Here is a 27,663-nt window from a genome sequence, read left to right on the forward strand (position 1 = left end):
AGCCGCCCCCCCCCACACAGCCGTCCCCCGCGACCCAACCGTCCCCCTCCACACAGCCGTCCCCCGCCACCCAACCGTCCCCCACCACGCAGCCGTCCCCCGCCACCCAACCGTCCCTCCCCACACAGCCGTCCCCCGCCACCCAACCGTCCCCCACCACGCAGCCGTCCCCCGCCACCCAACCGTCCCCCACCACGCAGCCGTCCCCCGCCACCCAACCGTCCCCCGCCACCCAGCCGTCCCCCACCACGCAGCCGTCCCCCGCCACCCAACCGTCCCTCACCACGCAGCCGTCCCCCGCCACCCAACCGTTCTCCACCACGCAGCCGTCCCCCGCCACCCAACCGTCCCCCACCACGCAGCCGTCCCCCGCCAGCCAACTGTCCCCCGCGAGCCAACCGTCCCCCGCGAGCCAACCGTCCCCCGCCACACAGCCGTCCCCCGCTACGCAGCCGTCCCCCGCCAGCCAACCGTCCCCCACCACGCAGCCGTCCCCCGCCACACAGCCGTCCCCCGCCACACAGCCGTCCCCCGCCACACAGCCGTCCCCCGCCACGCTGAAGAGGGAAAAACCGGCTGTCGCTCCCAAACCTTGCATCCCCAAGTCCTCCTCTACCGTTCCCCCCGTTTCAACCCCTCCCCCAAAACCCTCTGACCCCCCCGGCCTCGCTCAGGACCAGCAGGAGGCTTCAGATCACAGCCTCTTTCTTCTCAACTCCAAAAATGGGATTTTGTTGGAGGCGGGCAGGCGTGACTCAGATTACATCTTTCCCACCTGCTCCTGTGTCGTTCTGGACGGCCACCGCCCGCCGCTGGAGAACGGGAATGCCTGCGAGAGCGACGCGTACGAGGAGCCGGAGCAGAACGAGATTCCTGCTGGAGCGCCCACCAAAGAAAGCAGAGAATCACTGGAGGAGCGAGGAGCTGGACGTCACGGTGAAGGTGTGCGGCGTAGCAAGAAGCCCAGAGACAAACCCCAGAGACAGAGACACCTGGACAGAGGCCTCGTCAATGAAGAGGCTCAGAGGACTGAGGAGCAAACGGAGAACGCCACTGACAAGGAGAAACGCCAGGACTGTTCTGCTGATGAGCCTGATGCTGCTCAGGTGGAGGCGGCGCTCCGAAGCACAGGTTTAACAGACTCTTCTCCGGCCTGTGATGTTGCAGGCAGCATCATCGTCTTCTCCAGCAGCGCTCCTCCTGGGAGCGGCGAGGCTGGCGGCTGGCTGCGCCCCGACCTGCAGGTCCCCGCCGCTCCCAGGAAGCCCCTCCCGGTTCCTCAGCCCCGGAGGCTGAAGAAGCCGGCGCTGGTGAGGCAGGACGGGGTGGAGGGCGGAGTGGCGGAGCAGACGGAGGAGGTTGCGTGGGAGGAGCCGTCACCTCCCAGAGACTCAAACTCAGGCCACGCTCCCGTCCCGCCGCCCCGCCAGACCTCCCTCAGAACTGCACCTCCTCTCAACAAGAGCTGCTCCCACTCCTTAGACCTGCTCAGTAAGGAGGGGGAGGGGCAGCGGGGGGAGGAGGAGGACGGCGGGTACGGAGACTTCAAGCGCTACCCGATCACACACAGCCTCCCCAAGCAGATGAAGCTGGGCTGCCAGCGCCCCAGGAAGGCCTTCTCCTCCGAGGACCAGCCGTCGCCCCGGGCGCCGCCGAGGAAGCCCCAGAGACACAGCCTGCCGCCCTCCATCTGCCCCCCTGCCCCTCCACACGCCCACACCCCCATGAGGGAGCTGCCTCCGCCCCCCCAGGAGAAGAGCGCCTGGCGCTTCACGCGACCCTGCGTCACCTTCTTCAGCCGGCAGATCCCCACCAGGAGCAGCGTGCCCCCGAAGGGCCGGGCCCCCGCCCTGGGGGGCAAGCAGAGGGCGCAGTCCTTCTCCGCCGCCGACCTGGCGACCCGGGCCGGCGCGCAGAAGAGGAGCCTCTCCTTCCGCAAGCTTCTGGAGCTCCGGCTGTCGGTGAAGATGCTGCCGAAGCTGCTGGCCAAGGGGGGGCAGTCGCTGGACTGCACCAGCCTGGAGTCTCACGGGGGTAGGAGGAGCCTGGAGCGGCCCAGCAGCTGCATCGGGGACGGCAACTTTTGCGTGGAAGGCGTGGAGGAATCGGTGGAGTATGAAAACGTGCCGCTGTACGAGGAGATCCCGGAGTACATGAACCTGCCGTTTCACGGCGGGAGGCTGGGGTGGACACACGACTCGGAAGACGCCGACATTTATGAAGTGCAGGACCCGTTTCACCGGTGTCAGGACCACGAGTATGAGAGGTACGGTACTTCAAGCTGTGTGGAACGTTGGAGGAAGTTTGCTCTAGTTTGTTGTTTGTTGTCTCCAGTCTGACTGAGTCTGACTCATGATGCTGAATGATGCTGTTGACACCTGCATGTTTACAGTAGATGAATGAATTCATAAGAGAATTGACACGATTTTTGCAAAATAAGTTTTTATTGGGCTTTATCTTTCAGAGATTCTTAAAAACAGAGACAGCACCTCTAATTATGACATTTAAATGTCTTCATCATTGTTTTCTTTGAAAATCCGATGTGCAGAAGAACACAAGCATATATTAAACCGGAGTTTAATTTGGACTTGATTCCAAAATTTGATTCAAACTGGTTTTCGAGGTAATCATCTTACTGTTTCCAACTGGGGATCCAGGTTTCACCTTGGGGGGACGCTAAAGATGACAGTGGTGGGGGACCGTGGGTTTGGTCCATTTCAAGGTTGTCACAATGATAACAATAAGAATAAGCCTCATGAAACTGCTTCTACCCGTGTTTGGCTTCACCGGAACTCGGAGACCAGAAGCAGACGACGTCCTCGTCACACAACCGAGTTTCAAGTCAAAACGCAAAACTTCCATTGCATTTTGGGGCTCGCTGGTCCTGGTCCTGGTCACCACGGCAGCAGTAACTAGTAGTTCTGCACATGCTCAGTAGCTGGACAATCAGAAAAATATTTCCTCTGTGGTGTCATGACTCCCAGTCCATATTCTCCTAGACTTGGTGGTTTTATTTTGACAGTCACCCTAATAACAATCCAACTTGGTAGTTTTATTTTGACAGTCACCGTAATAACAATCCAACTTGGTGGTCTGTCCACTGGAATGTCTTTGTTGTCCTGTTGTTCATGTTTAGAACTTGTTGTTCTCTGCTCCATGTGTGTGTTGGTTTAATTATAAAAACAAACTACAGCGCCAACTAGTGGCCCAGCATGCTAACTTGTTTCTTCTGTTGTCGTGAAACTTTTTTGAAACGCTGCGTTTTCATTTGAAACTTTGTTTAGTAAACATGCTCTTACTGTGGAGGCCGTCTTGGATTGGGGAAAAAAGGTTCTGATGATGCAGCAAGTTTAAGGATCATTTATCATCTGAATGTCGAAGAAGCTTAGAACGTCTTCAGAGGACAACTGTGACTGACAACTGCCTGGTCAGACTGCAGGGGAGCCGCGGAGAGCGACAGGTCGCAGTGAGCGACAGGTTGTAGAGTCGCAGTGAGCGACAGGTTGTAGAGTCGCAGTGAGCGACAGGTTGTAGAGTCGCAGTGAGCGACAGGTTGTAGAGTCGCAGTGAGCGATAGGTTGTAGAGTCTCGTTGAGCGACAGGTTGTAGAGTCTCGGTGTGCGACAGGTTGTAGAGTCGCAGTGGGCGACAGGTTGTAGAGTCTCGGTGAGCGACAGGTTGTAGAGTCTCGGTGAGCGACAGGTTGTAGAGTCTCGGTGAGCGACAGGTTGTAGAGTCTCCGTGAGCGACAGGTTGTAGAGTCTCAGTGAGCGACAGGTTGTAGAGTCTCAGTGGGCGACAGGTTGTAGAGTCTCAGTGGGCGACAGGTTGTAGAGTCGCAGTGGGCGACAGGTTGTAGAGTCTCGGTGAGCGACAGGTTGTAGAGTCTCGGTGAGCGACAGATTGTAGAGGCGCGGTGGGCGACAGGTTGTAGAGTCTCAGTGAGCGACAGGTTGTAGAGTCTCGGCGAGCGACAGGTTGTAGAGTCGCAGCGGGCGACAGGTTGTAGAGTCTCAGTGGGCGACAGGTTGTAGAGTCTCGGTGAGCGACAGGTTGTAGAGTCTCGGTGAGCGATAGGTTGTAGAGGTGGCAGCAGGAATGCTCTGTGTTTTGTGGGGCAGGTTGATGTGTTTTCCTGTATGAGGGTTATTTTCAGTGACCGGGGCAGGAAATGTCTGAGAATCGCAGAAACGCCACACGGCTCTCTAGAACAGGGAAAATAAAAAAGCAGACTCCTCCCCCTCCCCCTCCCCCTCCCCCTCCCCCTCCCCCTCCCCCTCCACCCTGCACCGTTTTTAGCCTTTACTTAACCTCGTCATGTTTCTGCTCCGTCCTGTGGGAGAAGATCTCCTCTGAGCTCCCTTCTCCTCCCAGATGAAATGAACAAAGTGAGAAATGGCTGAATGAAAAGCAATGTTTAAGGAAAGGTTCATTCCAATGAGGAACTCTGTTGCTTCGGGTCAAAGGTCCATTAAATGAATAATTTAATTCTTCCTGCTTTTGCTCTTTTATGAGCTTCTTCTTTTACTTCTTCCACCTCTAAATTTACCATGAGGTGCTACTTCTTCTTCGTCATCTTAGTAATAGTTTTCTCTGTCTTGTTGATTATCATTTTTGTCGTAGTCTTCCGCATCTTAAGGTCATTTATCCTCAACGCTAAATCCAGAAAGGTGGGAGCCCTCTGTCCGTCCTCTGTGTCCTTGTCATGTTTAATTTGGTTCATTTCCAGGGATGTTACAGATTTGTAGCACCCAGAGTAATACAGCTGATCACCTGAGGGGGCAGTGTGGGATGACGTAACATAGAAGACGACAGAAATAACGAAAGACTGAATCTGTGCATGAATACAAACGTTTCCCCTCCTGGACATCAGGACCAAGAAGCTTCAGCTGAAGTTGCGTGAACAGTTAAAAACGTCTTGACGAGCAAAGTTGAAAATATAAAGCAACAAATGTTAAATGCTCGTCAGGACAAAGACACTTCTTCACGTCCCGCAGCCTCTGCAGTGGACCTGCACCTCTACCGGCCCAGGCATGTCCCCACCGATCAGACCAGACGGTGAGCCGCCCGGCTGGGACACGGTTCACATGTGCCCTGCTTCTTAATGTTGTCTGGTATGCAGAGGAGCTGGCTGGAAATGTGTGTGAGAGGAGAGAGAGTGAAGGAGTGAATGTGAGGTGTTTCCCAGCCTGTTGGCTTTATAGAAAGAGCTCCAGGCCGTAAACAAGCGGCGCTCTGTGCTGGAGTGCTAACGTACCAGCACAAGACGCTGAGCGACATGTAGAGTGAAGAGCTGGAGAGATCCAGCTGGAAGAAAAACAAGGGAGCAGAGAGGAGAGTGAAAGGAGGTGAAGGAGCGTGTCGACTCCCACCATCTTTTCCATCTCATATGTATTCTCCACCCCCCCCCCCCCACCCACCCCTAAGGGCCTACCTTGATTGGGATTGGCTAAACCCCCGATGACACTATATAGGGTTTGATCTCTGATTGGCTGCTTGGAGCAACACACTTTTTAAAACCTGAAACAAGCCAGGGACAGAGAGGACAGACTGTCTTCAATTCTGGGGACTGTATTTTGTATTTGGTTCCAGAAGGTTCATTAAAACTGACTTCATGCTGAGGTTGGCCTCATTTTACAGTAATTGTTTGGGTTGTTGTGAACATCTTAACATTTCCACCATGTATGCGCCACAACAGCGAAAAGGTTTAAAGGTTAAATGTCAAAGTTCTTATGGCACTACTTTACCGGTTTACGCTTGATGAACTAAAAGAGTTTGACACCCCTGCTTTAAAGCACTTAGTCACAATCAATTATTTTCATTGGTATTTTCCAAATAGTTCTCCACAGAACGTTCTCCTGTTCTTTACAGTTGATTCTCCACAAAACATCCAAACCTCTATAAATAGTAGAGACGAATGATTGGTCCTTCCACCATATTATATTACACACTCCTAATAAACTACTACTAAACTACAGAACTAAAGTCCCTAGAAGAGGGGAACCTGGCTGCTCTACTCCCACATTACTATGATGCTGTTCACCCTTAGCAGGAGTCTCCAGGTCATCTTCAGCAGCTCCAGGAACCTTCTGCAGCCGTTCCTTCACCAGCGTTAGATATTGGCTTGTGAGCTCATCGTGGCGAGGAGTTCTTCTCTTCTCCTTCTGGGCAGGAGCGCAGCGTCTCACGAGCCAGAACGTCCCGCTGCAGCCATCGTCCCTCCGGTCCAGACTGCGTTGCTGCAGTGGAGTTCATACATGCTGACATGCTGTTTTCATTTCCTAGATAGAATCGCGATGTAATAATACACCACTAATGGTTTGGGAAGAATGTGTCGCTGTAAATGAAACAAGTCTGAATTCAAACATTGCAAATATTTGATAACTGAGTTGGCAAAATTTGCAAGTTTTTCAAAATTCCTCTTTTTTTTTTTTTTTTTAATTCTCATGACAAAAAACGTCAACCGTGCATCAAAAGTGTAGTCCATCAGACCGTTTTAAAAACTGTTTCCAACAATGGAGACATCCAGAAAGACAGACAGGACATTTCCTTCAAGTCCTGAGAGCTCTGGAGGGACTCACTGTCAGTAGATCCTTAAAGTCCTGAGAGCTCTGGAGGGACTCACTGTCAGTAGATCCTTAAAGTCCTGAGAGCTCTGGAGGGACTCACTCAGTCTGTAGATCTTTCAGCTCCGCTTGTAGGAGGTTTGATATTGTTCCAACAGTTGGCTTCGTTCCAAACCTCCGTCTGTCATGTCTGCACTGTTTACTTTCTTTATTAATGTTACACTCGTCCATACAGTAAGCTGCGTCTCCCAGCCTTTAGTTACGCCTCCTCCGTCCATCAGCAGCAGTCCAACTGTTTCCAGTTCCTGCCGGCTGTCTTCTCCACATGTTGTCCAGGTGGAATCATGAGTTTCCATCATAGCGAGTCCAACAAGTTAACATTATCATTTGTCCGCTTTATCTCAGGACACACGTGTTGCAAAAGCCCTCTGTAATCTCTGTTTATTCAGGGAGGGATTTTCTACACACACACACACACACACACACACACACACACACACACACACACACACACACACACACACACACACACACACACACACACACACACACACACACACACACACAGCCCTCCTCACTGTCTCAGGTTTAAACATTGTGTGGACAGACATTTTGCTGTGTGTTGTTTTTCTCTGTTTGATGTTTGTCCACACAAAGGTAAATTTGGCTGTATACGAGGACCTGTAGATGTTTCTGTATGCAGAGACCTATAAGTACCCTTATGTACACGGACTAGTGAATATCTAAAAGAAATTTCCTCAAAGAGGAAATAAAGTGTGGTTTTAAAAAAATACAAAAAAGTTCTGTCTACGATAAATGTCTTCACCTCCACCTCAGTTCATCAGTAGATTTTGTTCTCCTCCCAGAGATCCGTTTGTAACTTTGGGTTTTCTTTCTCTCATCAAGCCAGGCCCGGTCCAGTACCTGTAAAGTTACTTTTGTAATCCCTTAGTGTCTTGCAGTGTTATTTATTACGCTGTGTTATTTTATAGCAAACTGTGTGTGTGTGTGTGTGTGTGTGTGTGTGTGTGTGTGTGTGTGTGTGTGTGTGTGTGTGTGTGTGTGTGTGTGTGTGTGTGTGTGTGTGTGTGTGTGTGTGTGTGTGTGTGTGTGTGTGTGTGTGTGTGTGTGTGTGTGTGTGTGATGGGGGGGTGTAGCGGCTGGCTGAGGCAGGATGTCCACTCGGAGGAGGACGAGGAGATCCACAGCTCCGACGAGGAAGACAACAGTTCCACCTCCAGCAAGGAGCAGCTGGACGAGGCAGACAGACAGGTAGGCTCAGTGATGTCCTCGGTCATGTGACCTGTCACGCCTGTTTGATTAGCCTCCTGTGCCACCATGCCTGCAGTTTCCTCTCATGTAGTTTAAATTAAATCAAAACGTTATTATGGTAGAAAAAATACTTGTGCATACATGTGGAAGGGAGATGGGTGTGTGTGTTAATTTTCTTCTTTCTGTGAGTGATTTTTTTAGTCTGTGATATTGTATTTGCATACTTAGATTTTGCAAACACACAACACATTTAGAGTGCAGTACCGTTTCTGTGTGTGTTAGGGTGTAGTATCCTATAAATGTATTCCTTACACCTCAGATGGCCTCTTACTCATCTACAACTTGATTTCTCTCATCTGCTTCATTAAAATTCAGCTAGATGTCTCAGTTTAGACTCACAGGTTCACTTATTTATTTCCTGAAATGTTTTAATATTATTATCAGCTCTTCCACAGTACTAACCAGTCTTGTGTAGTCTGTATGTTCTGCTTGAGAGACACAACACCGGACAAAATCCACACAGCATGACAAGTGTGAGCCTGACAGGTCTTGGTAGAGGGCAAAATAAAACTCATCATTATGGTCAAATCTCTGACCCTCTGTGGAAATCACACTTATTGCGATGTAAATGACATATTTACAGGTCTTTGTACACACACACACACACACACACACACACACACACACACACACACACACACACACACACACACACACACACACACACACACACACACACATTGCATATATACAAATTTGATAACACCCGTACACGTTTTGATCACGTGTATGTATTAATGCACTCACAAATCTCATTGCAGACGCAAAAACATCAGTACACTCGAACACATAAATCAATATGCTGCTGTAATAGCCTCATGAAATATGACATCTGTCATTAGTCATCAACACATATCAGATAATGAAAATGTGTCTTGTAGAATTCATACGACTTTCTCACAGGGAGGATGTTTGGTGCAGACTAAAAGAAAAATGTATATTTTAACCCACAAGCACTAGTTTTCAGTTGTGTAATTTTTAAATCCCACAACCAAATCAATGCTTCATAATAAAAAAAAATAAAAAATACAAAACAATCTTGGAAGAGGAAAACTGTGATCGCATCCAGTTTCAAAAGAAGGAACAAAAGAGCTCTGCATCACGTAAAGCACACAAGGGGTTAATCGAGAAAAATGTACTGGCATTACTTTTATTGCATAATGCTCTTTATGGCCTGAGAATGTCTTTTTGCTACTTCTTTCCTCAGATCATTTCTTACAGTTTTAAAGACAAACCACAACAGATGTCCAGAACAAACAATGCCCCGAGTCAGTCTCACCAGCAACCTCAGTCCCACTGTCTGTCTGCCTGTTAGGCAGAATGTAGGACTAAGAGACATATTAGAATTAAAGACGTGTGAGAGTTCTGCAGTGTCTGGGTGTTTTAAGGTTGGACTGTGTGAAGCTGTGCAGCAGTTTTCAGATGTATGACAATTTTATTATGTGTGAGAACTTTAGAATGGGGGAGAATTCTACAATATGCAAAAGTTGAAGGGTGTGTGGGAGTTGCTGTGTGTGTTCTTGCCCTGAAGTATCCAAAGCAACATCTGAGGATAGAAAATATCCCCACATATGTAAATGAGTGACCTACGAAGGGTTAATGTATCTGTATTCACACACAATTTACACACGTGTGGAAAACACTCTGACTCTCTTGGGGCCGAGCAATAAACTCAATCACACTGGGATCAGGGAGCTTTTTCCAAGCATGATGTCAGTGTGTGAAAGTGGCGGAGGCTTTACAGCTCACTCCGGACTGGTAGTATCGTGTGTGTGTGTGTGTGTGTGTGTGTGTGTGTGTGTGTGTGTGTGTGTGTGTGTGTGTGTGTGTGTGTGTGTGTGTGTGTGTGTGTGTGTGTGTGTGTGTGTGTGTGTGTGTGTGTGTGTGTGTGTGTGTGTGTGTGTGTGTGTGTGTGTGTGTGTGTGTGTGTGTGTGTGTGTGTGTGTGTGTGTGTGTGTGTGTGTGTGTGTGTGTGTGTGTGTGTGTGTGTGTGTGTGTGTGTGTGTAAGCAGGGGGTGGTGATCAAACACAGGCAGGTTCAGTGACTGACAGAGTTTCCCTGCGTTCGTCCTGCGTGACCCTCTCATGATACTGTCGCCACCTGAGGCCCGTCAACGCTCAGTGTCTGGAACTCAGGCTCCGATAGGACCCCAGCGGCATTTGGAGGGGGGGGGGGGGGTCAAGGCCGGCGTCCAAATGAAGTAACTGAAAGACCGCCCTATTGCCATGCAACAACACACTGCATGAGAAACAGCCGGGGAGGGGAGGGAGGGAGAGAGGGAAAAGAAACGCTGCTGGTTGAACTGTTGTTGTTGCTCTGATGGTTTGAACAGGATCAGCTGATCATGGTGATCTGCAGTGAGCCCGTGAGTCGCCGCCACAGCGTCCGCCGCCCAGCGTCCGCCGCCCAGCGTCCGCCGCCCAGCGTCCGCCGCCCAGCGTCCGCCGCCCAGCGTCTCACCACTTGTGTTTGTGCTGTTTCAGCAGGAGGACGAGATGAAGAGGAAGAAGGTGGTGCACATTGCCCAGGAGATCATGAGCTCCGAGAAAGTGTGAGTCCATCAACCAGCGTGAAGCGCTTGTGTGTGTGTGTGTGTGTGTGTGTGTGTGTGTGTGTGTGTGTGTGTGTGTGTGTGTGTGTGTGTGTGTGTGTGTGTGTGTGTGTGTGTGTGTGTGTGTGTGTGTGTGTGTGTGTGCGTGTGCGTGTGCGTGTGCGTGTGCGTGTGCGTGTGCGTGTGCGTGTGCGTGTGCGCGCGCGCGTGCGTGCGTCAGACGTTTGTTTTTATGTTTTATTTTGTTTTCGCCGTCACGTTGGACATGGGTTTAAGTTCAAGGACACATAAATGTCCGTCTTCACCTCTGAGCTTGACATCTCAGGCTCTGTTTCTACGTCTCAAGTGAAAACATTGTTGTTGCGTTTTCATTTCAAAATAGTTTCTTGTTCACACCAAAACGATTTGAAAATTATATCAGTTTCCACACAAACGGCAGAAACAATGAAAGCGATGAAGATGGCCTGCTAGGCCATGGGTTGGGAGAACAAGGACATTCTAGTGGACAGACCATCAAGTTGGATTGTTATTACGGTGACTGTCAAAATAAAACTACCAAGTTCAGGAGAATATGGACTGGAAGTCATGACACCATGGAGGAAACATTTCTGATATTCCAGCTACTGAGCATGTGCACAACTACTGGTTACCATGGCTACCGTGACCAGGAGCAGCATTTCTGCCGTCTTCCAGGAGACGCAGTTTTCAGAAAGTTGCCTTTTCAGTGGCTCCGTTGTCAAGTAAACAAGGCCTAACATAAAAATCTCAATTAATGCAGTTATTAATCTGAGTGCAAAATATTCTTTAAAACCATGGATGTCAAAATAAAACTACCAAGTTGGATTGTTATTGTGGTGACTGTCAAAATAAAAGTACCAAGTTTGATTGTTATTACGGTAACTGCCAAAATAAAACTACCAAGTCCAGGACAATAAGGACTGGGAGTCATGACACCACGGAGGAAACATTGTTCTGATAGGCTCTACTGAGCATGTGCAGAACTCCTAGTTACTATGGCCACGGTGACCAGGACCAGGAGCAGCTTTTCCGCCGTCCACAAGGAGACGTGTCCTGAGCTTTTGTAGAAAGTTGTGTTTTCCCCGTTTCTATGGAGACAGTTTAAGTTTTTTTTCCAAAAGTTGTGTTTTCAGTGGCTGAGCACCGTTCTCATGTAAACAGACACTGAAAAAGTTTTGTATTTTTACTTGAAATTGTTGCCATGTCAACGAGGCTTAAGTCGGCCGTCATGATTCAATTGACCTGTGTCTCCTGAGCTTTACAGCCATCGTCACTAAATAGCACCATTGTTGAGCTTTTATATTACAAACAACTTTACAGAAATTGGATAAAACCTGGCTTGACCAATGTGAGCCTGTGGGTCTTGACTGAGGGGAAAAAAACCCTCTCATTACAGACAGAGTAAAATTCAGAGAGACGTGGAGGTGAAGACCGAGACATTTACACGTCTTTGGAGACACACACACACACACACACACACACACACACACACACACACACACACACACACACACACACACACACACACACACACACACACACAATTTTAGATGCACAGACAATTCTCTACACCCATTTTTCTCTTTCAGTAGCAAAATAGATAAATAAGTAAAAATTATTAAAAACAAATCTAATAATAATATTATATAAGTCACACTTGTTTTACCTGCTCAATTGGTTAAGTGACTTATACAAAGAAGTCAATTTTATGATAAAATATACTGGTACATAGCAGTTGGGAAAACTAGACCGAATGTTGCTGCAGTACCAGAAAAAACATTTAATCAAATTACTACAGGTCAAGATAAAGCCTCACAGCAGAATTTGAAGTAAAAATAACTATTGTTCCTTTTCATGAGGTATTTTTTGACTGATGCGACTTGGACTCAGGTGTGACTCAAACTCCAGACAAAACAGTAATACTATAATAAATCTAATAAATGAGTAATACTGCTGTGTCTGTGTCTTTCTCCTCTTTTATTAGGTTTGTGGACGTTCTGAAGCTCCTTCACATAGTAAGTGCTGGATCTCTTCCACTCTTTTATTAAACTTTGTTTGTTTTAGCATCAAGGGAAATCAAGCGCCTCACCTAACAGTCGCCACTCGTGTCCGTTTTGAGTGTCAATGGATGACTTTTTCCAAAGCGTGGAGGTGAAAGGCTGCGCCTGCTGAAGAGCTGAATGATGCAGGCGGAGTGCTTCACGCTGCTGCATGGAGGCGTTTCATGTTTTCACAGCGACATGCTGGAGGGAGCCGGCCCAAGTAACAGACTGAAGGAAGACCAGGAGTGGTCTCCTGTTGGGGAAGTGTTGGGTTCTGGGTTGGTGGGCTTAGCCTCGTCACACACTCACTCCGGTTCATACTGGACTGACGGGGAATCCTACAGGGACTTTGAAAGCAACACTGAAATTATAAACCAGGACTTTATCGTCATCTGCAAAGTCTGCATTTCATTTGTGTGTGTATAGTTAAAACGCAGGCATCCAGGAGGTTGGTGCTACCTGGATGATGAGAACTGGAGTTTTATGAAATGTAGATGTTTGTCCTGTTTAATTTGATGTGTAACATCACCATTGTTTTATATTCTTTGGAGTTTGCTGGTTCTCCCTGTGTGAGCATGAGCATGAGGTGTGGACATGTGTCTGTCTGCTGAAAAGTTAAATGTATGGATATATATATATATATTTTTTAATGTTAAGGTTTTCTTTTGCTATTATTTGTTTCTCGGTTTTGTCGGCACCCAAAAAAATGTCAAAGCTGAGTGAAGGCCTGAATGAATTCATCTGGGTTTTACTGTACTCACTTACTTCATAGGTATTTGGAAACAGTGACGAACATCCCCAAATGTAGTCATTATTGAAAGAAACGCACAAAAATCAGCAGGTTGACACATTTTAAGGAAAAGCTTCAATAAATATTTTACATTTTCTCCTCAGTTAGTAAAATAATGGCAAAATTATTAATTTCATGGCCTGTCGGGGGACGATTTCCAACTCTGTGTTAATAAATCCTTTAAAAAGTACTGGATGTACTTCACCAGTTTTTTTAAAGAGATAACTTTAATCACTAACTTCCACAATACTGCTTGAGTTAGTAGCTGTGAAAACGACCACAGTATTTCTGCTTTGTTATTGTATCTAAGTCGATTATATGGGTATCTGTATATTCGATTCATCTCTGCATGAGAATTTCTCCTCGTTCCGTTTTAACCTCGATAAAGATGATTCAGTTCCAGTGAAGGATCAACGCAGCTGATAGGAACATTGATCCACATTGAAACGTCAGAAGATGATGAATTTAGTCTTTAGGACAGGGGTGTCCAGCTCCGGTCCTGGAGGACGCTGTCCTGCATGTTTTAGCTCCTCCCTGCTTCAGCTTACCTGAATCTAATGATGATGTCATCACCAAGGTTGTGAAAAAGCCCAATAAGGAGCCCTTCATCGCAATCAGGTGTGTTGGAACTGGGAGGAGCTAAACCCTGCAGGACAGGGGGCTCTGCAGGACGGGGGCTCTGGAGGACAGGGGCTCTGCAGGACCAGGGTTGAACACCCCTGCTTTAGGAGGATAAATACAAGGATTCTGTTTGTTTAAAAAAAAAAAAAAATTAAATAATTGTCTGTTTCATTTGCCCAGATGTTTAAAACAAACCTTTTGGACCATGTTAGTTGTGATCATATTAATCCTATATCACACTGAGAGGCAGGAAATCCTCTGATTGGTCAGCCTGCAGCCTGAGATTATTCTGCCTGAGAAACCAGCTGAAAGTGTCTCAGTACACCCACTAGTGGTGAAAGAGGATGTACAGGAGTAAACAGTTTGGATAAGTTTGAAAACCTGCAGACTTTGGCTGATAAACCAGCTTCAGGTCACAACAGTGTGCTTGAGAGCTTTTCTCTCTTTTGGACCAAAGTCTTATGTATTGTGCCTCGAAAGATGTTTGACCTGCAGCTGAGGGGCGACGCTTCACCTGCCGGTCGGCACGTTTCTGAAGAGTGGTGCAGGATTAGAACCCGCGGCTGTCGGGGGAGGGGTCGGGTCGGCGCGGTGAGCAGCTCTGTCCAAGTAAAGAGGTCAGATAGCATTCTTCCCTCTCCGCCGACGGCCCGGCCGCGAAGCAGCTGCTTCCTCTGGCCACAGAGACGACTTCCACACACACGCCTTAAATGATCCTCTGTGTGTGTGTGTGTGTGTGGAGGGGGGGGGTGGAGATACCTGTGGTGGTCCATTGGTGAGTTTATTTATGTTTTGCGAATTTAAGCGGGACAGAAAACCCCAAAAGAAATGAGTTTTGACACTTTCAGTGCTGACGTAGTTTTATTGTTGTAAAAACTAAGAAGTTTGAGTTGTTCCTCTGAGTGAAGACATGAACCAGGACACACTGATCCACTTCCTCGAGGCCTCGCTGCTTCCTTCCAGGTGGATGTGTGTGTTGGCGCTCGTGACAGCGACAAAATGCTTGCTCAGCTGTGTGTGTGTGTGTGTGTGGGGTGGGGGCTTTATGAGGTGATAACCAGGTATTTCTGTTTGAGATGCAATCCAGTCTTTTCTCACACTGCTGAAATGTGTGTGTTTTATACACTGTGAGACTAGAATAGAATAGAATGCTTTATACTTGCATAAAGCTCTTTCTGGCAGTGCAAAATAACCTTCAAATTATAACTATAAAGAAATAAATTAATAGCAACGGTCAGATTTATGAGATTTGATTACTTTTGAAGACATACACACACTATTAAATACAGAAGTGTGTGTGTGTGTGTGTGTGTGTGTGTGTGTGTGTGTGTGTGTGTGTGTGTGTGTGTGTGTGTGTGTGTGTGTGTGTGTGTGTGTGTGTGTGTGTGTGTGTGTGTGTGTGTGTGTGTGTGTGTGTGTGTGTGTGTGTGTGTGTGTGTGTGTGTGTGTGTGTGTGTGTGTGTGTGTGTGTGTGTGTCCCCAGGACTTCAGGGATGCGGTTGCCAAGGCGACGCGTCAGAACGGGAAGCCGGTGGTGGAGGAGCGGACACTCAGTCAGATCCTTTATTACCTGCCGCAGCTTTACCAGCTGAACAGAGACCTGCTGAGAGAGCTGGAGGAGCGGGTGGCTCACTGGTACACACACACACACACACACACACCTCCTCCTCATTAGACTCTATCAAAACATCTGAATGAGTTTCATGGTTTCTCGTTGAGTCATTTGTTCCTGATACTCGACGATACAAAAAGTCTTTTCTCTCGTTTCCATCCATCCATCGTCTACCGCCTAAGCAGGGAAGTCCAGACGTCCCTCGCCCCAGACACGTCCTCCAGCTGTTCCGGTGGGACCCCAAGGCGTTCCCAGGCCAGCCGAGAGACATAGTCCCTCCAGCGTGTCCTAGGTCTGCCCCGTGGCTTCCTACCGGAGGGACATGCCCAGAAAACCTCCCAAGGGAGGCGTCCAGGGGGCATCCCAAACAGATGCTCGAGCCTCAACTGGCTCCTCTGGATGTGGAGGAGCAGCGGCTCTACTCCGAGCTCCTCCCTGGTGACGGAGCTCCTCACCCTATCTCTAAGGGTGCGCCCAGCCTCCCTACGGAGGAAACTCATTTCAGCCGCTTGTATCCAGGATCTCCTTCTTTCAGTCATGACCCAAAGCTCATGACCATAGGTGAGGGGAGGAAGGAAGATGGAGCGGTAAATCCAGAGCCTCGCCTTTTGGCTTTGCTCCTTCTTCACCACGACGGACCGATACAGCGACCGCATAACTGCAGACGCTGCACCGATCCGCCTGTCGATCTTACGCTCCATCTTCCCCCCACTCGTGAACAAGACCCTGAGATACTTGAACTCCTCCACAAGGGCTCTCCACCGACCTGAAGGGGGCAAGCCACCTCTTTCCGGTCGAGAACCATGGCCTCGGATTTAGGGGTGCTGATTTATCCCAGTTGCTTCACACTCGGTTGCGAACCGCGCCAGTGTGCGCTGAAGGTCCAGGTTTGATGAAGCCAACAGGACCACATCATCTGCAAAGAGCAGAGACGAGATCCTTTGGTCCTCAAACCGGTCCCTGGCTGTGCCTAGAAATTCTGTCCATAAAAGTTATGAACAGAACCGGTTACAAAGGACAGCCTTACCGGAGGCCAACGTGCTCTGGGAACAGGTCCGACTTACTGCCGGCAATTTGAACCAAACTCCTGCTCCGGGCGTACAGGGACCGGACAGTCCTTAGCAAAGGGCCCTGGACTCCATACTCCTGGAGCACCCCCCCACAGGATGTCCAGAGGGACACGGTCGAACGCCTTCTCCAGGTCCACAAAACACATGTGGACTGGTTGTGCGAACTCCCATGAACCCTCGAGCACCCGGTGGAGAATATAGAGCTGGTCCAGTGTTCCACGACCAGGACGAAAACCGCATTGTTCCTCTTAGATCCGAGGTTCGACTAACGGCCGGATCCTCCTCTCCAGTACCCTGGAATAGACTTTCCCAGGGAGGCCGAGGAGTGTGATCCCCCTGTAGTTGGAACACACCCACAGGCCGTTCCTCCCAATCACCCCTTTCCAAGTCTCACTGTCGTTGCCCATGTGGGCCTTTGAAGTCCCCCAGTCGAACAAGGGAGTCCCCAGTTGGAGCACTATCCAGCACCCCTCTCAGGGACTCCAAGAAGGTGTCCAAGAAGTACTCTGTACTGCTGTTCGGTCCGTAGGCCGAGACAACAGTCAGAGACCTGTCCCCTACCCGGAGTCGTAGGGACGCGACCCTTTCGTTCACCGGGGTGAACTCAACACATGGCGGCTGAGCTGTGGGGCAATAAGCAAGCCCACGCCAGCCCGCCGTCTCTCACCGCGGGCAACTCCAGAAAAGTGGAGTGTCCAGCCCCTGTGGAGGAGCTGGGTTCCAGAGTCCAAGCTGTGGGTGGAGGTGAGCCCGACTATATCTAGACGGTATCTCTCTACCTCCCGCACAAGCTCAGGCTCCTTCCCCCCCAGCGAGGTCACGTTCCATGTCCCAAAAGCCATATTCTGTGTCCGGGGATCAGGTCGTCGAGGCCCCTGCCGTCGACTGCCACCCAATCCACACTGCACCCAACCCCCTACAAGCAGCCTCTGTGGGTGGTGGGCTCACAGGAGGAAGAGGAGGGACCCATGTCGTCCCTTCAGGCTGGCCCCAGCCGGGCCCCGCGGGTTAATGCCTGGCCACCAGGCACTGGCATACGAGCCCCAACCCCAGGCCTGGCTCCAGGGTGAGGCCCCGGCTGTACCTTACCGGGCGACGTCACGCTTCTCTTTGGGTGGTTGTCCATAGGGGCTATTTGAACTGCTTTTAGTCTGTCTCGTCACCTAGGACCTGTTCGCCTTGGGAGACCCTACTGGGGGGCATAAATCCCCCCGACAACGTAGCTCCTAGGATCATTCAGGTACTCAAACTCCCCCACCACGATGAGGTAGCAGTTCAACAGGGAGTCTCTCGTCACCATTAAAGTTTTCTTTTCTCTCACCATTAAAGTCTGGGTCTCGCTCCTCTCTGTCTCCAGGAGCGACCACCAGCGGCTGTCGGACATCTTTGTCCAGAAGGGTCCGTACCTGAAGATGTACTCCACCTACATCCGTCAGTTTGACAACAATGTGGCTCTGCTGGACGAGCAGCGCAGGAAGAACCCGGCGTTCGCTGCTGTGGTCCGCGACTTCGAGGTAACACTCATTCTTTTCAACTTCTCATTCAGAATCATCCCTTTTTCTTGTGGATTTTGTAATCAAATCTATTTTAATTCATGAATACGAGCTTAAGCCTTTTTTCTTTCATTTTAATAAATCTACCAAACAAGATTGTATATTTATTTTGCCGTTAAAATGTTTAAACTTTATTATTAAAGAATTCTTATTCTAGACTCAATATAATCTGAAAAATACACAGCATAGAAGAAATATCCAGTAAAGATTTATACACACCAGATAACATCCATACATCCATGTGAATTATGAATAATATAACATAGTATTTGTACAATATTGGGTAACTTTGATTTTATTTATTTTTTTATGTTTTCTTAAAGTCATTTTAGACATTCTGTGTCACGTTTCATATGTTATTTCATTGTGTTTTATCTACTTTATTTTGTGTCACAATGGGATATTCATGTTCATACTTATATCAGTTTTGTGTCTTTATGGCCGTTTTACATATTTACATTGTGTTTTTTTTTATTTATTTAAACAATTTTCTTCTTTACAGTTTGTGCACTTTTGTATTTCTTCCCATTTTTGTTCATTTTGTTTCTTCTTGATATAGATTTTGTTTTTAGATCATAAATTTGTGCTTCATTTGAATTCTTCTGGTCATTTTGTGTCTCTTCACCATCCTTTTACATCCATATTTTTTTTTCCAATGTTTTTTGAGAGACTTTATCTACTTCAGTATGTATTTTGCATCAGTGAAAATCAACTTTGTGTTTTCTTGTTCATAATCAGGAATATGCTGTCGACTATTTCCACTCTGTTGTGAGTAAACCAGAGTATTTTCAGTCGTTGTCCAGCTCATGAAAACTCGTCTTTCCTCTCAGATGAGTCCCAGATGTGCCAGTTTGGCTCTGAAACATTACCTGCTGAAACCTGTGCAGAGGATCCCTCAGTACCAACTGCTGCTCACTGGTACAACCTGCTGCTGCTCGACACACTGCTCACTGTACACACTGTACAGACTGCTCACTGTACAGACTGCTCACTGTACACACTGTACAGACTGCTCACTGTACACACTGCTCACTGTAAACACTGCTCACTGTACACACTGCTCACATCACACACTGTACACACTGTAAACACTGCTCACTGTACACACTGCTCACTGTACACACTGCTCACATCACACACTGTACACACTGTAAACACTGCTCACATCACACACTGTACACACTGTAAACACTGCTCACTGTACACACTGCTCACTGTAAACACTGCTCACATCACACACTGTATACACTGTAAACACTGCTCACTGTACACACTGCTCACATCACACACTTTACACACTGTAAACACTGCTCACTGTACACACTGTACACACTGACATTACACACTGTACACACTACTCACTGTACATACTACACACTACTCACTGTACACACTACACACTGTAAACACTACTCACTATACACACTGTACACACTATTCACTGTACACACTACTCACTGTACATACTACACACACACTGTACACACTACACACTATACTCACTACTCACTGTACACTCTGTAAACACTACTCACTGCACACACTACTCACACTACACACTGCACACACTACTCACGGTACACACTGTAAACACTGCTCACTGTACACACTACTCACACTACACACTGCACACACTACTCACTGTACATACTACACACACTGTACACACTACTCACTGGACACACTGCAAACTACACACAACTCACTACACACTGTACACACTGCTCACACTGACACTACACACTTTACACACTACTCACTGTACATACTACACACACTACACACTGTACACACTACACACTGTAAACACTACTCACTGTACACACTATTCACTGTACACTCTGTAAACACTACTCACTGTACACACTACACACTGTACACATTACTCACACTACACACTGTACACACTGCAAACTACACACTGCTCACACTGACACTACACACTGTAAACACTACTCACTGTACACACTACTCACACTACACACTGCACACACTACTCGCACTACACACTGTACACACTACACCCTGTACACTTTTTTTCTCTTACATCTTTTATTTTTTTGTGGTAGCCGAAGCCTCAAACTACGCTCAATTACTGGTTTGGTTGAATGCTGCCACCTAGTGGCGCTTTTATGATCAACAGAAGTGTGTACATTGAACACAATAATAAAACTACTTCAGGGTGATTATATATATAGAAGTATATTCTGATTTTATGAATTTCATGACGTTTCAAATGTAAGTGATTTTGTGCAAATAATTTGAACTGATGGAAATGGAGAATTTATGCAAACAGTTTGAGGTTATGTTAATAGTAGTAATACTATTAATAACATTTATAAAGCACCTTTCATACATGACATGCAGCTAAAAATGCTTCACAATTTAAAAATGACCGATAGAAATCATCTTTACAATGTAATAACATCAGTTCAATATTAAAGAGATAAAATAGACAAGAATCGCATTTAAAAAAGAAATATGATAAACAATGACATATTGGAAGTACAAGTCTGGATTTATGCAAGTAATTAGTTTTGATAATAGTGGAAGATATTTGTGGGAATCTGCAAATAATTTAAGCAAATTTGACAAAATGTAGTGATAAATATATCTAACTTTTGTTTTTTCCCCATTCAAACATAAAGACTTTGTACTGACACTGTTTTAAACGTGGTTTTAAATAAAGTCATTTCAAAACAACCACACAGTGGACTTTCACACAGTCGCTATGCATCATAGGGAAAAAGATGAGGACCTGCTGGGTGGCAGTCCATTACAACATGAGGATCTATAATAATATAATAATATTGATTAGTGTTTGCGAGGAAAGAACCTGAAATCTTTCTCCACAATCTGCACAATAAACAAAGTATAAAAACACATTTTAAAACTAATTGCAGGTCTTTTCTTCATGACGTAGTTTTATTTTGTTAACTGCATCAACAGCAGCATCAGTTTCTGACATTGTTGTCTTTTCTCACTATTATTCACGTTGAAGATGAAATTCTGTGCGGATTATTAACGGATTGTTTTTAATCTGCACTCTGCTGTGTTTGGATTACACTTTAAATCCACCTCAATCTTTTTCCAGATTATCTGAAGAACCTTCCAGAAGACTCTGAGGATTATACAGACACTCAAGGTTTGATCAAGATGAAGAAACCACACTGGTCTGAATGGAAGATGGTTATTGATTATTAAACGACATTATCTGTACAGTATATGGCACAATGGGAGCAGAATATATATACTAGAAGTGTATGTACGAGAAAAGAAGTCACTGTAGTATTATCTTAGTATTATGGCTACAATAATAAATCTCTTAATATGTCAGTAGTATATCAAAAGAATTTGTATTAATCTTTCAAATTAATGGGATTACAGTAATTTTAGTTCCTGTAACATTAATAAAAACACTATTTAAACAATATTTAAATGTGAAATGAAATTCGTGTGATGATTAGATTTTAATGAATATTTTATTATTATAGATTTAGTTTTGTATATTTAGTATTGATAGTGTAAAGAATTGTACTGATGGTGTTTCTTTACGTTGCTGATCTGATGTAATCTTTCTCAAACCTTCAATTCAAACATCGACATGTTAAATTGTAAGTTGTGTTTGTTGAACTTGAACATTATCGTGACACCTTTAGAATCAAACCGGAGTCGGTGTGATTCAGAGTGAGACGAGAAGTAACGTCACCTTGTCTTGGTTTTGTCCCTCAGCGGCTCTCGGCATTGTGAAGGAAGTGGCCAACCACGCCAACGACATCATGAAGCAGGGGGTGAGAGTCCCTGGTACTGCTCTGGAGTTACATCTGATGGAGCATCACTCTGTGTGCCGGTCTCACCTCTGTCTCTCTGTCTGTCTCTCTGTCTGTCTCTCTCTCTGTCTGTCTCTCGCTCTATCTGTCTCTCTCTCTGTCTGTCTATGTCTGTCTCTCGCTCTGTCTGTCTCTCTCTCTGTCTGTCTATGTCTGTCTCTCGCTCTGTCTCTCCATCTGTCTGTCTGTCTGTCTGTCTGTCTGTCTCTCTGTCTCTCGCTCTGTCTGTCTCTCTCTCTGTCTTTCTCTCTCTGTCTGTCTATGTCTGTCTGTCTCTCTCTCTCTGTCTGTCTCTCGCTCTGTCTGTCTCTCTCTGTCTGTCTATGTCTGTCTCTCGCTCTGTCTCTCTGTCTCTCTGTCTGTCTGTCTGTCTATGTCTGTCTCTCGCTCTGTCTCTCTCCATCTCTCTGTCTGTCTCTCGTTCTGTCTCTGTATGTCTCTCGTTCTGTCTCTCTCCATCTCTCTGTCTCTGTCTGTCTCTCGCTCTGTCTCTCTCTCTCTGTCTCTCTGTCTGTCTCTCACTCTGTATCTGTCCATCTCTCTGTCTCTCTCCATCTCTGTTTCTCTCTCTGTCTCTGTCTGTCTCTCTGTCTTTCTCTCTCTCGCTCTGTCTGTCTCTCTCTCTCTCTTCCAGGATAACTTCCAGAAGCTAATGCAGATCCAATACGGCCTCAACGGACAGCATGAGATCGTTCAGCCTGGACGGGTGGGTCACCACACAGAAGACACATCCATCTCCATCCATCCATCCATCCATCCATCCATCCATCCTGGATGTGTCTCTGAAGCCTGTGTGTTTTCCAGGTGTTCCTGAAGGAGGGCACTCTGATGAAACTGTCCCGGAAAGTCATGCAGCCCCGCATGTTCTTTCTGGTGAGCAGCTTCTGATCTTCTCATGGAGTCAATCCTCACTTTTCCTCCCTAAACCAGGTGGTTTCTTGATGTTTGTGTCCTCTGCTCTGTGTTGGTGCAGTTTAACGACGCTCTCATGTACACCACCCCGGTCCAGTCTGCGCAGTATAAACTCAACAGCGTCCTCTCTCTGGCGGGAATGAAGGTGAACACACTGCTGCTGGTCTTCATCCCCTCTTCCTCTCCCTCTGGCAGGAATTCTTTCCGTGGTCCGGTGTCGAGCTGTTGTCTGTGCTGTGTTTTCCAGGTGAGCAAGCCGAGTCAGGAGGCCTATCAGAACGAGCTGAACATCGAGAGCGTGGAGCGCTCCTTCATCCTGTCTGCCAGGTCAGATCTTCTTAACCCCGCCATTCATCCATCTTCAGAACACTTGATCCACTTCAGGGCTGCTCACAATGTTAACGCCTCCAAACATCAAGAGTTTAAAAATGTCATATTAATAAAACTCCACTTCCTCGAGGTTCTCCAGCAGTACTACTCGTCCCCATACATGGACTGACGTCCCAGAAGTGAAGACAGTCTGTCCTCTCTGTCCCTGGCTTGTTCCAGGTTTTAAAAAGTGTGTTGCTCCAACCAGCCAATCAGAAATCAAACCCTATATAGTGTCATCGGGGGTTTAGCCAATCCCAATCAAGGTAGGCCCTCCCTTTGACTCCTCCCACAATTAGGCAGCTCTGCTCTGGCACATGGCACCACCAGAGGAAGTACTTCCTCCTCTTCCCAAGATGGGCATGTGTGGGTGGAGCCAGTCCAGCTCACACAGACACAGCAGATTCTGAATGTAGCTCCAATGATCCAATATTCAAATGAGGAAAATCAAGGAGGAGCTAGAAACTTAGAATACTGAAGGTTTCTGGACCGACCAGACCAGGAGGAGGAGGAGAACAGGAGGAGGAGGAGGAGAACAGGAGGAGGTGAACAGGAGGAACAGTAGGATGAGGTGAACAAGAAGAGGAGGTGAACAGGAGGAGGAGGTGAACAGGAGGAACAGTAGGATGAGGTGAACAAGAACAGGAGGTGAACAGGAGGAGGAGGAGAACAGGAGGAACAAGAGGAGGCGATGAACAGGAGGAGGAGGTGAACAGGAGGAGGAGGTGAACAGTAGGATGAGGTGAAAAAGAAGAGGAGAACAGGAGGAACAAGAGGAGGCGATGAACAGGAGGAGGAGGTGAACAGGAGGAGGCGGTGAACAGTAGGATGAGGTGAACAAGAAGAGGAGAACAGGAGGAACAAGAGGAGGCGATGAACAGGAGGAGGAGATGAACAGGAAGAAAAGGTGAGGAGGTGAACAGGTGGAGGAGGAGGAGAACAGGAGGAGGAGGAGGAGAACAGGAAGAAAAGGTGAGGAGGAGGAGGTGAACAGGAGTAGGAGATGGACAGGAGTAGGAGGTGAACAGGAGGAGGAGGTGGAGAACAGGAGGAACAAGAGCAGGCGGAGAACAGGAGGAACAAGAGGAGGCGATGAACAGGAGGAACAAGAGGAGGTGAACAGGAGGAGGAGGTGAACAGGAGGAAGAGATGAACAGGAGGAGGAGGAGGAGAACAGGAAGAAAAGGTGAGGAGGAGGAGGTGAACAGGAGGAACAGGAGGAGGAGGTGAACAGGAGGAACAGGAGGAGGAGGTGAACAGGAGGAACACGAGGAGGAGGTAAACAGGCGAAGGAGGTGAACAGGAGGAACACGAGGAGGAGGTGAACAGGAGGAGGAGGAGGTTAACAGGAGGAGGAGGTGAACAGGAAGAACATGAGGAGGAGGTGAACAGGAGGAGGAGGAGAACAGGAGGAACAAGAGGAGGTGATGAACAGGAGGAGGAGGAGGTGAACAAGAGGCGATGAACTGGAGGAGGAGGTGAACTGGAGGAGGAGGTGAACAGGAGGAGGAGGTGAACAGGAGGATGAGGTGAACAAGAAGAGGAGGTGAACAGGAGGAACAAGAGGAGGTGATGAACAGGAGGAGGTGAACAGGAGGAGGAGGAGAACAGGAAGAAAAGGTGAGGAGGAGGAGGTGAACAGGAATAGGAGGTGGAGAACAGGAGGAACAACAAGAGGAGGTGAACAGGAGGAGGAGGTGAACAAGAAGAGGAGGTGAACAGGAGGAGGAGAACAGGAAGAAAAGGTGAGGAGGAGGAGGAGGTGAACAGGAATAGGAGGTGGAGAACAGGAGGAACAACAAGAGGAGGTGAACAGGAGGAGGAGGTGAACAGGAGGAGAGGAGGAGGAGAACAGGAGGAACAGGAGGAGATGATGAACAGGAGGAGGAGGAGAACAGGAGGAGGTGAACAGGAGGAGAACAGGAGGAGGAGGAGGTGAACAGGAGGAACAAGAGGAGGCGAAGAACAGAAGGAGGAGGTGAACAGGAGGAGGAGGTGAACAGGAGGAGGAGGAGAACAGGAGGAACAGTAGGATGAGGTGAACAAGAAGAGGAGGAGAACAGGAGGGACAAGAGGAGGCGATGAACAGGAGGAGGAGGTGAAAAGGAGGAGGAGGTGAACAGGAGGAGGAGGTAAACAGGAGGAGGAGAACAGGAGGAACAAGAGGAGGCAGAGAACAGGAGGAACAGGAGGAGGCGAGGAACAGGAGGAGGAGGAGAACAGGAGGAGGAGATGAACAGGAGGAGGAGAACAGGAAGAAAAGGTGAGGAGGAGGAGGTGAGCAGGAGAAGGAGGAGGAGAACAGGAGGAGGAGGAGGAGAACAGGAAGAAAAGGTGAGGAGGAGGAGGTGGAGAACAGGAGGTGGAGGTGAACAGGAGGAACACGAGGAGGAGGTGAACAGGAGGAGGAGGAGGTGAACAGGAGGAGGAGGTGAACAGGAGGAGAGGAGGAGGAGAACAGGAGGAACAACAGGAGGAGGAGATGAACAGGAGGAGGAGGTGAACAGGAGAAGAGGAGGAGGTGAACAGGAGGAGGAGATGAACAGGAGGTGGTGAACAGGAGGAGGAGGAGGAGAACAGGAGGAGGAGGAAATGAACAGGAGGAGGAGGAGGAGAACAGGAGGAGGTGGTGAACAGGAGGAACAACAGGAGGAGGAGGTGAACAGGAGGAGATGGTGAACAGGAGGAGAACAGGAGGAGGTGGTGAACAGGAGGAGGAGGTGAACAGGAGGAGAACAGGAGGAGGAGGAGGTGAACAGGAGGAGGAGGAGGCGGTGAACAGGAGGAACAAGTGAACAGGAGGAGGAGGAGAACAGGAGGTGAACAGGAGGAGGAGGAGATGAACAGGAGGAGGAGGAGGTGAATAGGAGGAGGAGGTGAACAGGAGGAGGAGATGAACAGGAGGAGCAGGTGAAGTTGGACAACATGACTCTTGAAAGTTAAATCAAAGTTATGTGTCTGGTAGAGTCTCTCAGTTCCACCCCCTGCTGCTCTGCTGGTGGAGTTTTAAAGGACATGATGTATCAGTACAGTAGTGTAATGCAGTGAGTCACCACCGGGGGGATCACTGGAACACACACTGTTGTGAATGTGTGTCTGCTGAATGTGTTTGCAGCTCGGCCACAGAGCGAGACGAGTGGCTGGAGGCCATCGCCAAGGCCATCGACGACTACACCAAGAAGAAGATCACCTTCATCTCCAGCCGCAGTCAGGAGGAGGTGAGGCTGGAGAGTGCGTGTGCGAGTGTGAGTGTCACTAACCCTGACCCTCAGTGTGTCTCTGCCCAGGCCTCGGAGGGCACCGTCGACAGCGGCGCTCCGTTGGGTTCCAAGGCTCCGATCTGGATCCCCGACCTGCGAGCCACCATGTGCATGATCTGCACCTGCGAGTTCACCCTCACCTGGAGGAGGCATCACTGCCGCGCCTGCGGGAAGGTCGGTGCCTCCTCTGGCGCCCCCTCTGGTGCCCCCTCTGGCTCCCGCAGCGCCCGGAGTAATAACCTCCACCTTCCTATTGCAGGTGGTGTGTCAGGCCTGCTCCACCAACAAGTACTACCTGGAGTACCTGAAGAACCAGCCGGCTCGAGTGTGTGACCACTGCTTCGCCAAGCTGCAGGAGAACAGTGAGTCCACCAATCAGATCTGAGCAAAGCAACAATCATCACACTTCACAGAGCCACGCTTTCTTCTGGAACAAGATTCAGACCTGCTGCTGGTTTTGTTTAACTTGGTGACCTTGCAACAAAGGGCAACCCAAATGTAAGACACAAACACTAAACTTAGGAAGAAAATTACTTAAAACTAGAGACACTATATGTCCATGCAGCAAGTACATTTTACAATTTGCAGTAAATGTAACATGACATTTTGTAGTTTGAAAATGGTGATTATAAATTGTCGCTTTTCAAATCGTTGGTATGTGAGCTCACTCTTGTGGTAGTTGGCGGAAAATCATAAATATTTGAATGTAAATATATTAAGTTTAAGCAAAAATATAAAAATGACTAAAAAGAAGCACAGAAAACAAAAGAATTATATTTACAATAAGTATGGTCTGTCCTTCATTGGCTCCTCAGCTTCTGTTGTATTTACCAGATGCTGGTTCCCTGTTCGGATGAATTTAAATGTTAAATATGAATTAGAAGTTAAGAAGATTTTCTCAGATCTCTGTAAAGAGAATGTTTGTTGTTACAGTCCCAGAGTTGTGAGTGTACTTCTTGTCTTCCCGGGGTGGTACAGGTGACCGCTGCGCCTCCTCGTCTGTTTCTCCCATCAAGTCCGGAGCTTTTTCCTTCACCAGGAAGCAGAAGAAGATTCCTGCTGCACTGAAAGAGGTTATGGCTTGTCTTCATCTTCAGCTGGGTCACATCGGTCTCCTGCTTTACGTGTTTTTAACG

The 27,663-nt window shown here is 47.9% G+C and overlaps 1 protein-coding gene across 1 annotated transcript in view; it reads left to right on the forward strand.

The window, feature by feature from the left end:
* The window catches only part of fgd6 (FYVE, RhoGEF and PH domain containing 6), a 32,432-nt gene that overhangs the window by 2,365 nt on the left and 2,404 nt on the right, over positions 1–27,663 (forward strand). Inside the window, exons 3-18 of the mRNA XM_080492248.1 lie at positions 525–2,266; positions 7,724–7,838; positions 10,383–10,450; positions 12,453–12,483; positions 15,405–15,556; positions 17,961–18,117; positions 18,987–19,074; positions 21,251–21,301; positions 21,889–21,947; positions 22,621–22,692; positions 22,791–22,859; positions 22,960–23,043; positions 23,146–23,225; positions 26,383–26,701; positions 26,787–26,889; positions 27,506–27,600. Of these exons, the coding sequence (XP_080348374.1) occupies positions 525–2,266; positions 7,724–7,838; positions 10,383–10,450; positions 12,453–12,483; positions 15,405–15,556; positions 17,961–18,117; positions 18,987–19,074; positions 21,251–21,301; positions 21,889–21,947; positions 22,621–22,692; positions 22,791–22,859; positions 22,960–23,043; positions 23,146–23,225; positions 26,383–26,701; positions 26,787–26,889; positions 27,506–27,600 (3,285 nt within the window). The remainder of the gene's footprint in view (positions 1–524; positions 2,267–7,723; positions 7,839–10,382; positions 10,451–12,452; positions 12,484–15,404; positions 15,557–17,960; positions 18,118–18,986; positions 19,075–21,250; positions 21,302–21,888; positions 21,948–22,620; positions 22,693–22,790; positions 22,860–22,959; positions 23,044–23,145; positions 23,226–26,382; positions 26,702–26,786; positions 26,890–27,505; positions 27,601–27,663) is intronic.

Source organism: Lipophrys pholis (genome assembly GCF_963383615.2).
Source record: "Lipophrys pholis genome assembly, chromosome: 22".
In the NCBI taxonomy this organism is placed as follows: Eukaryota; Metazoa; Chordata; class Actinopteri; order Blenniiformes; family Blenniidae; genus Lipophrys; species Lipophrys pholis.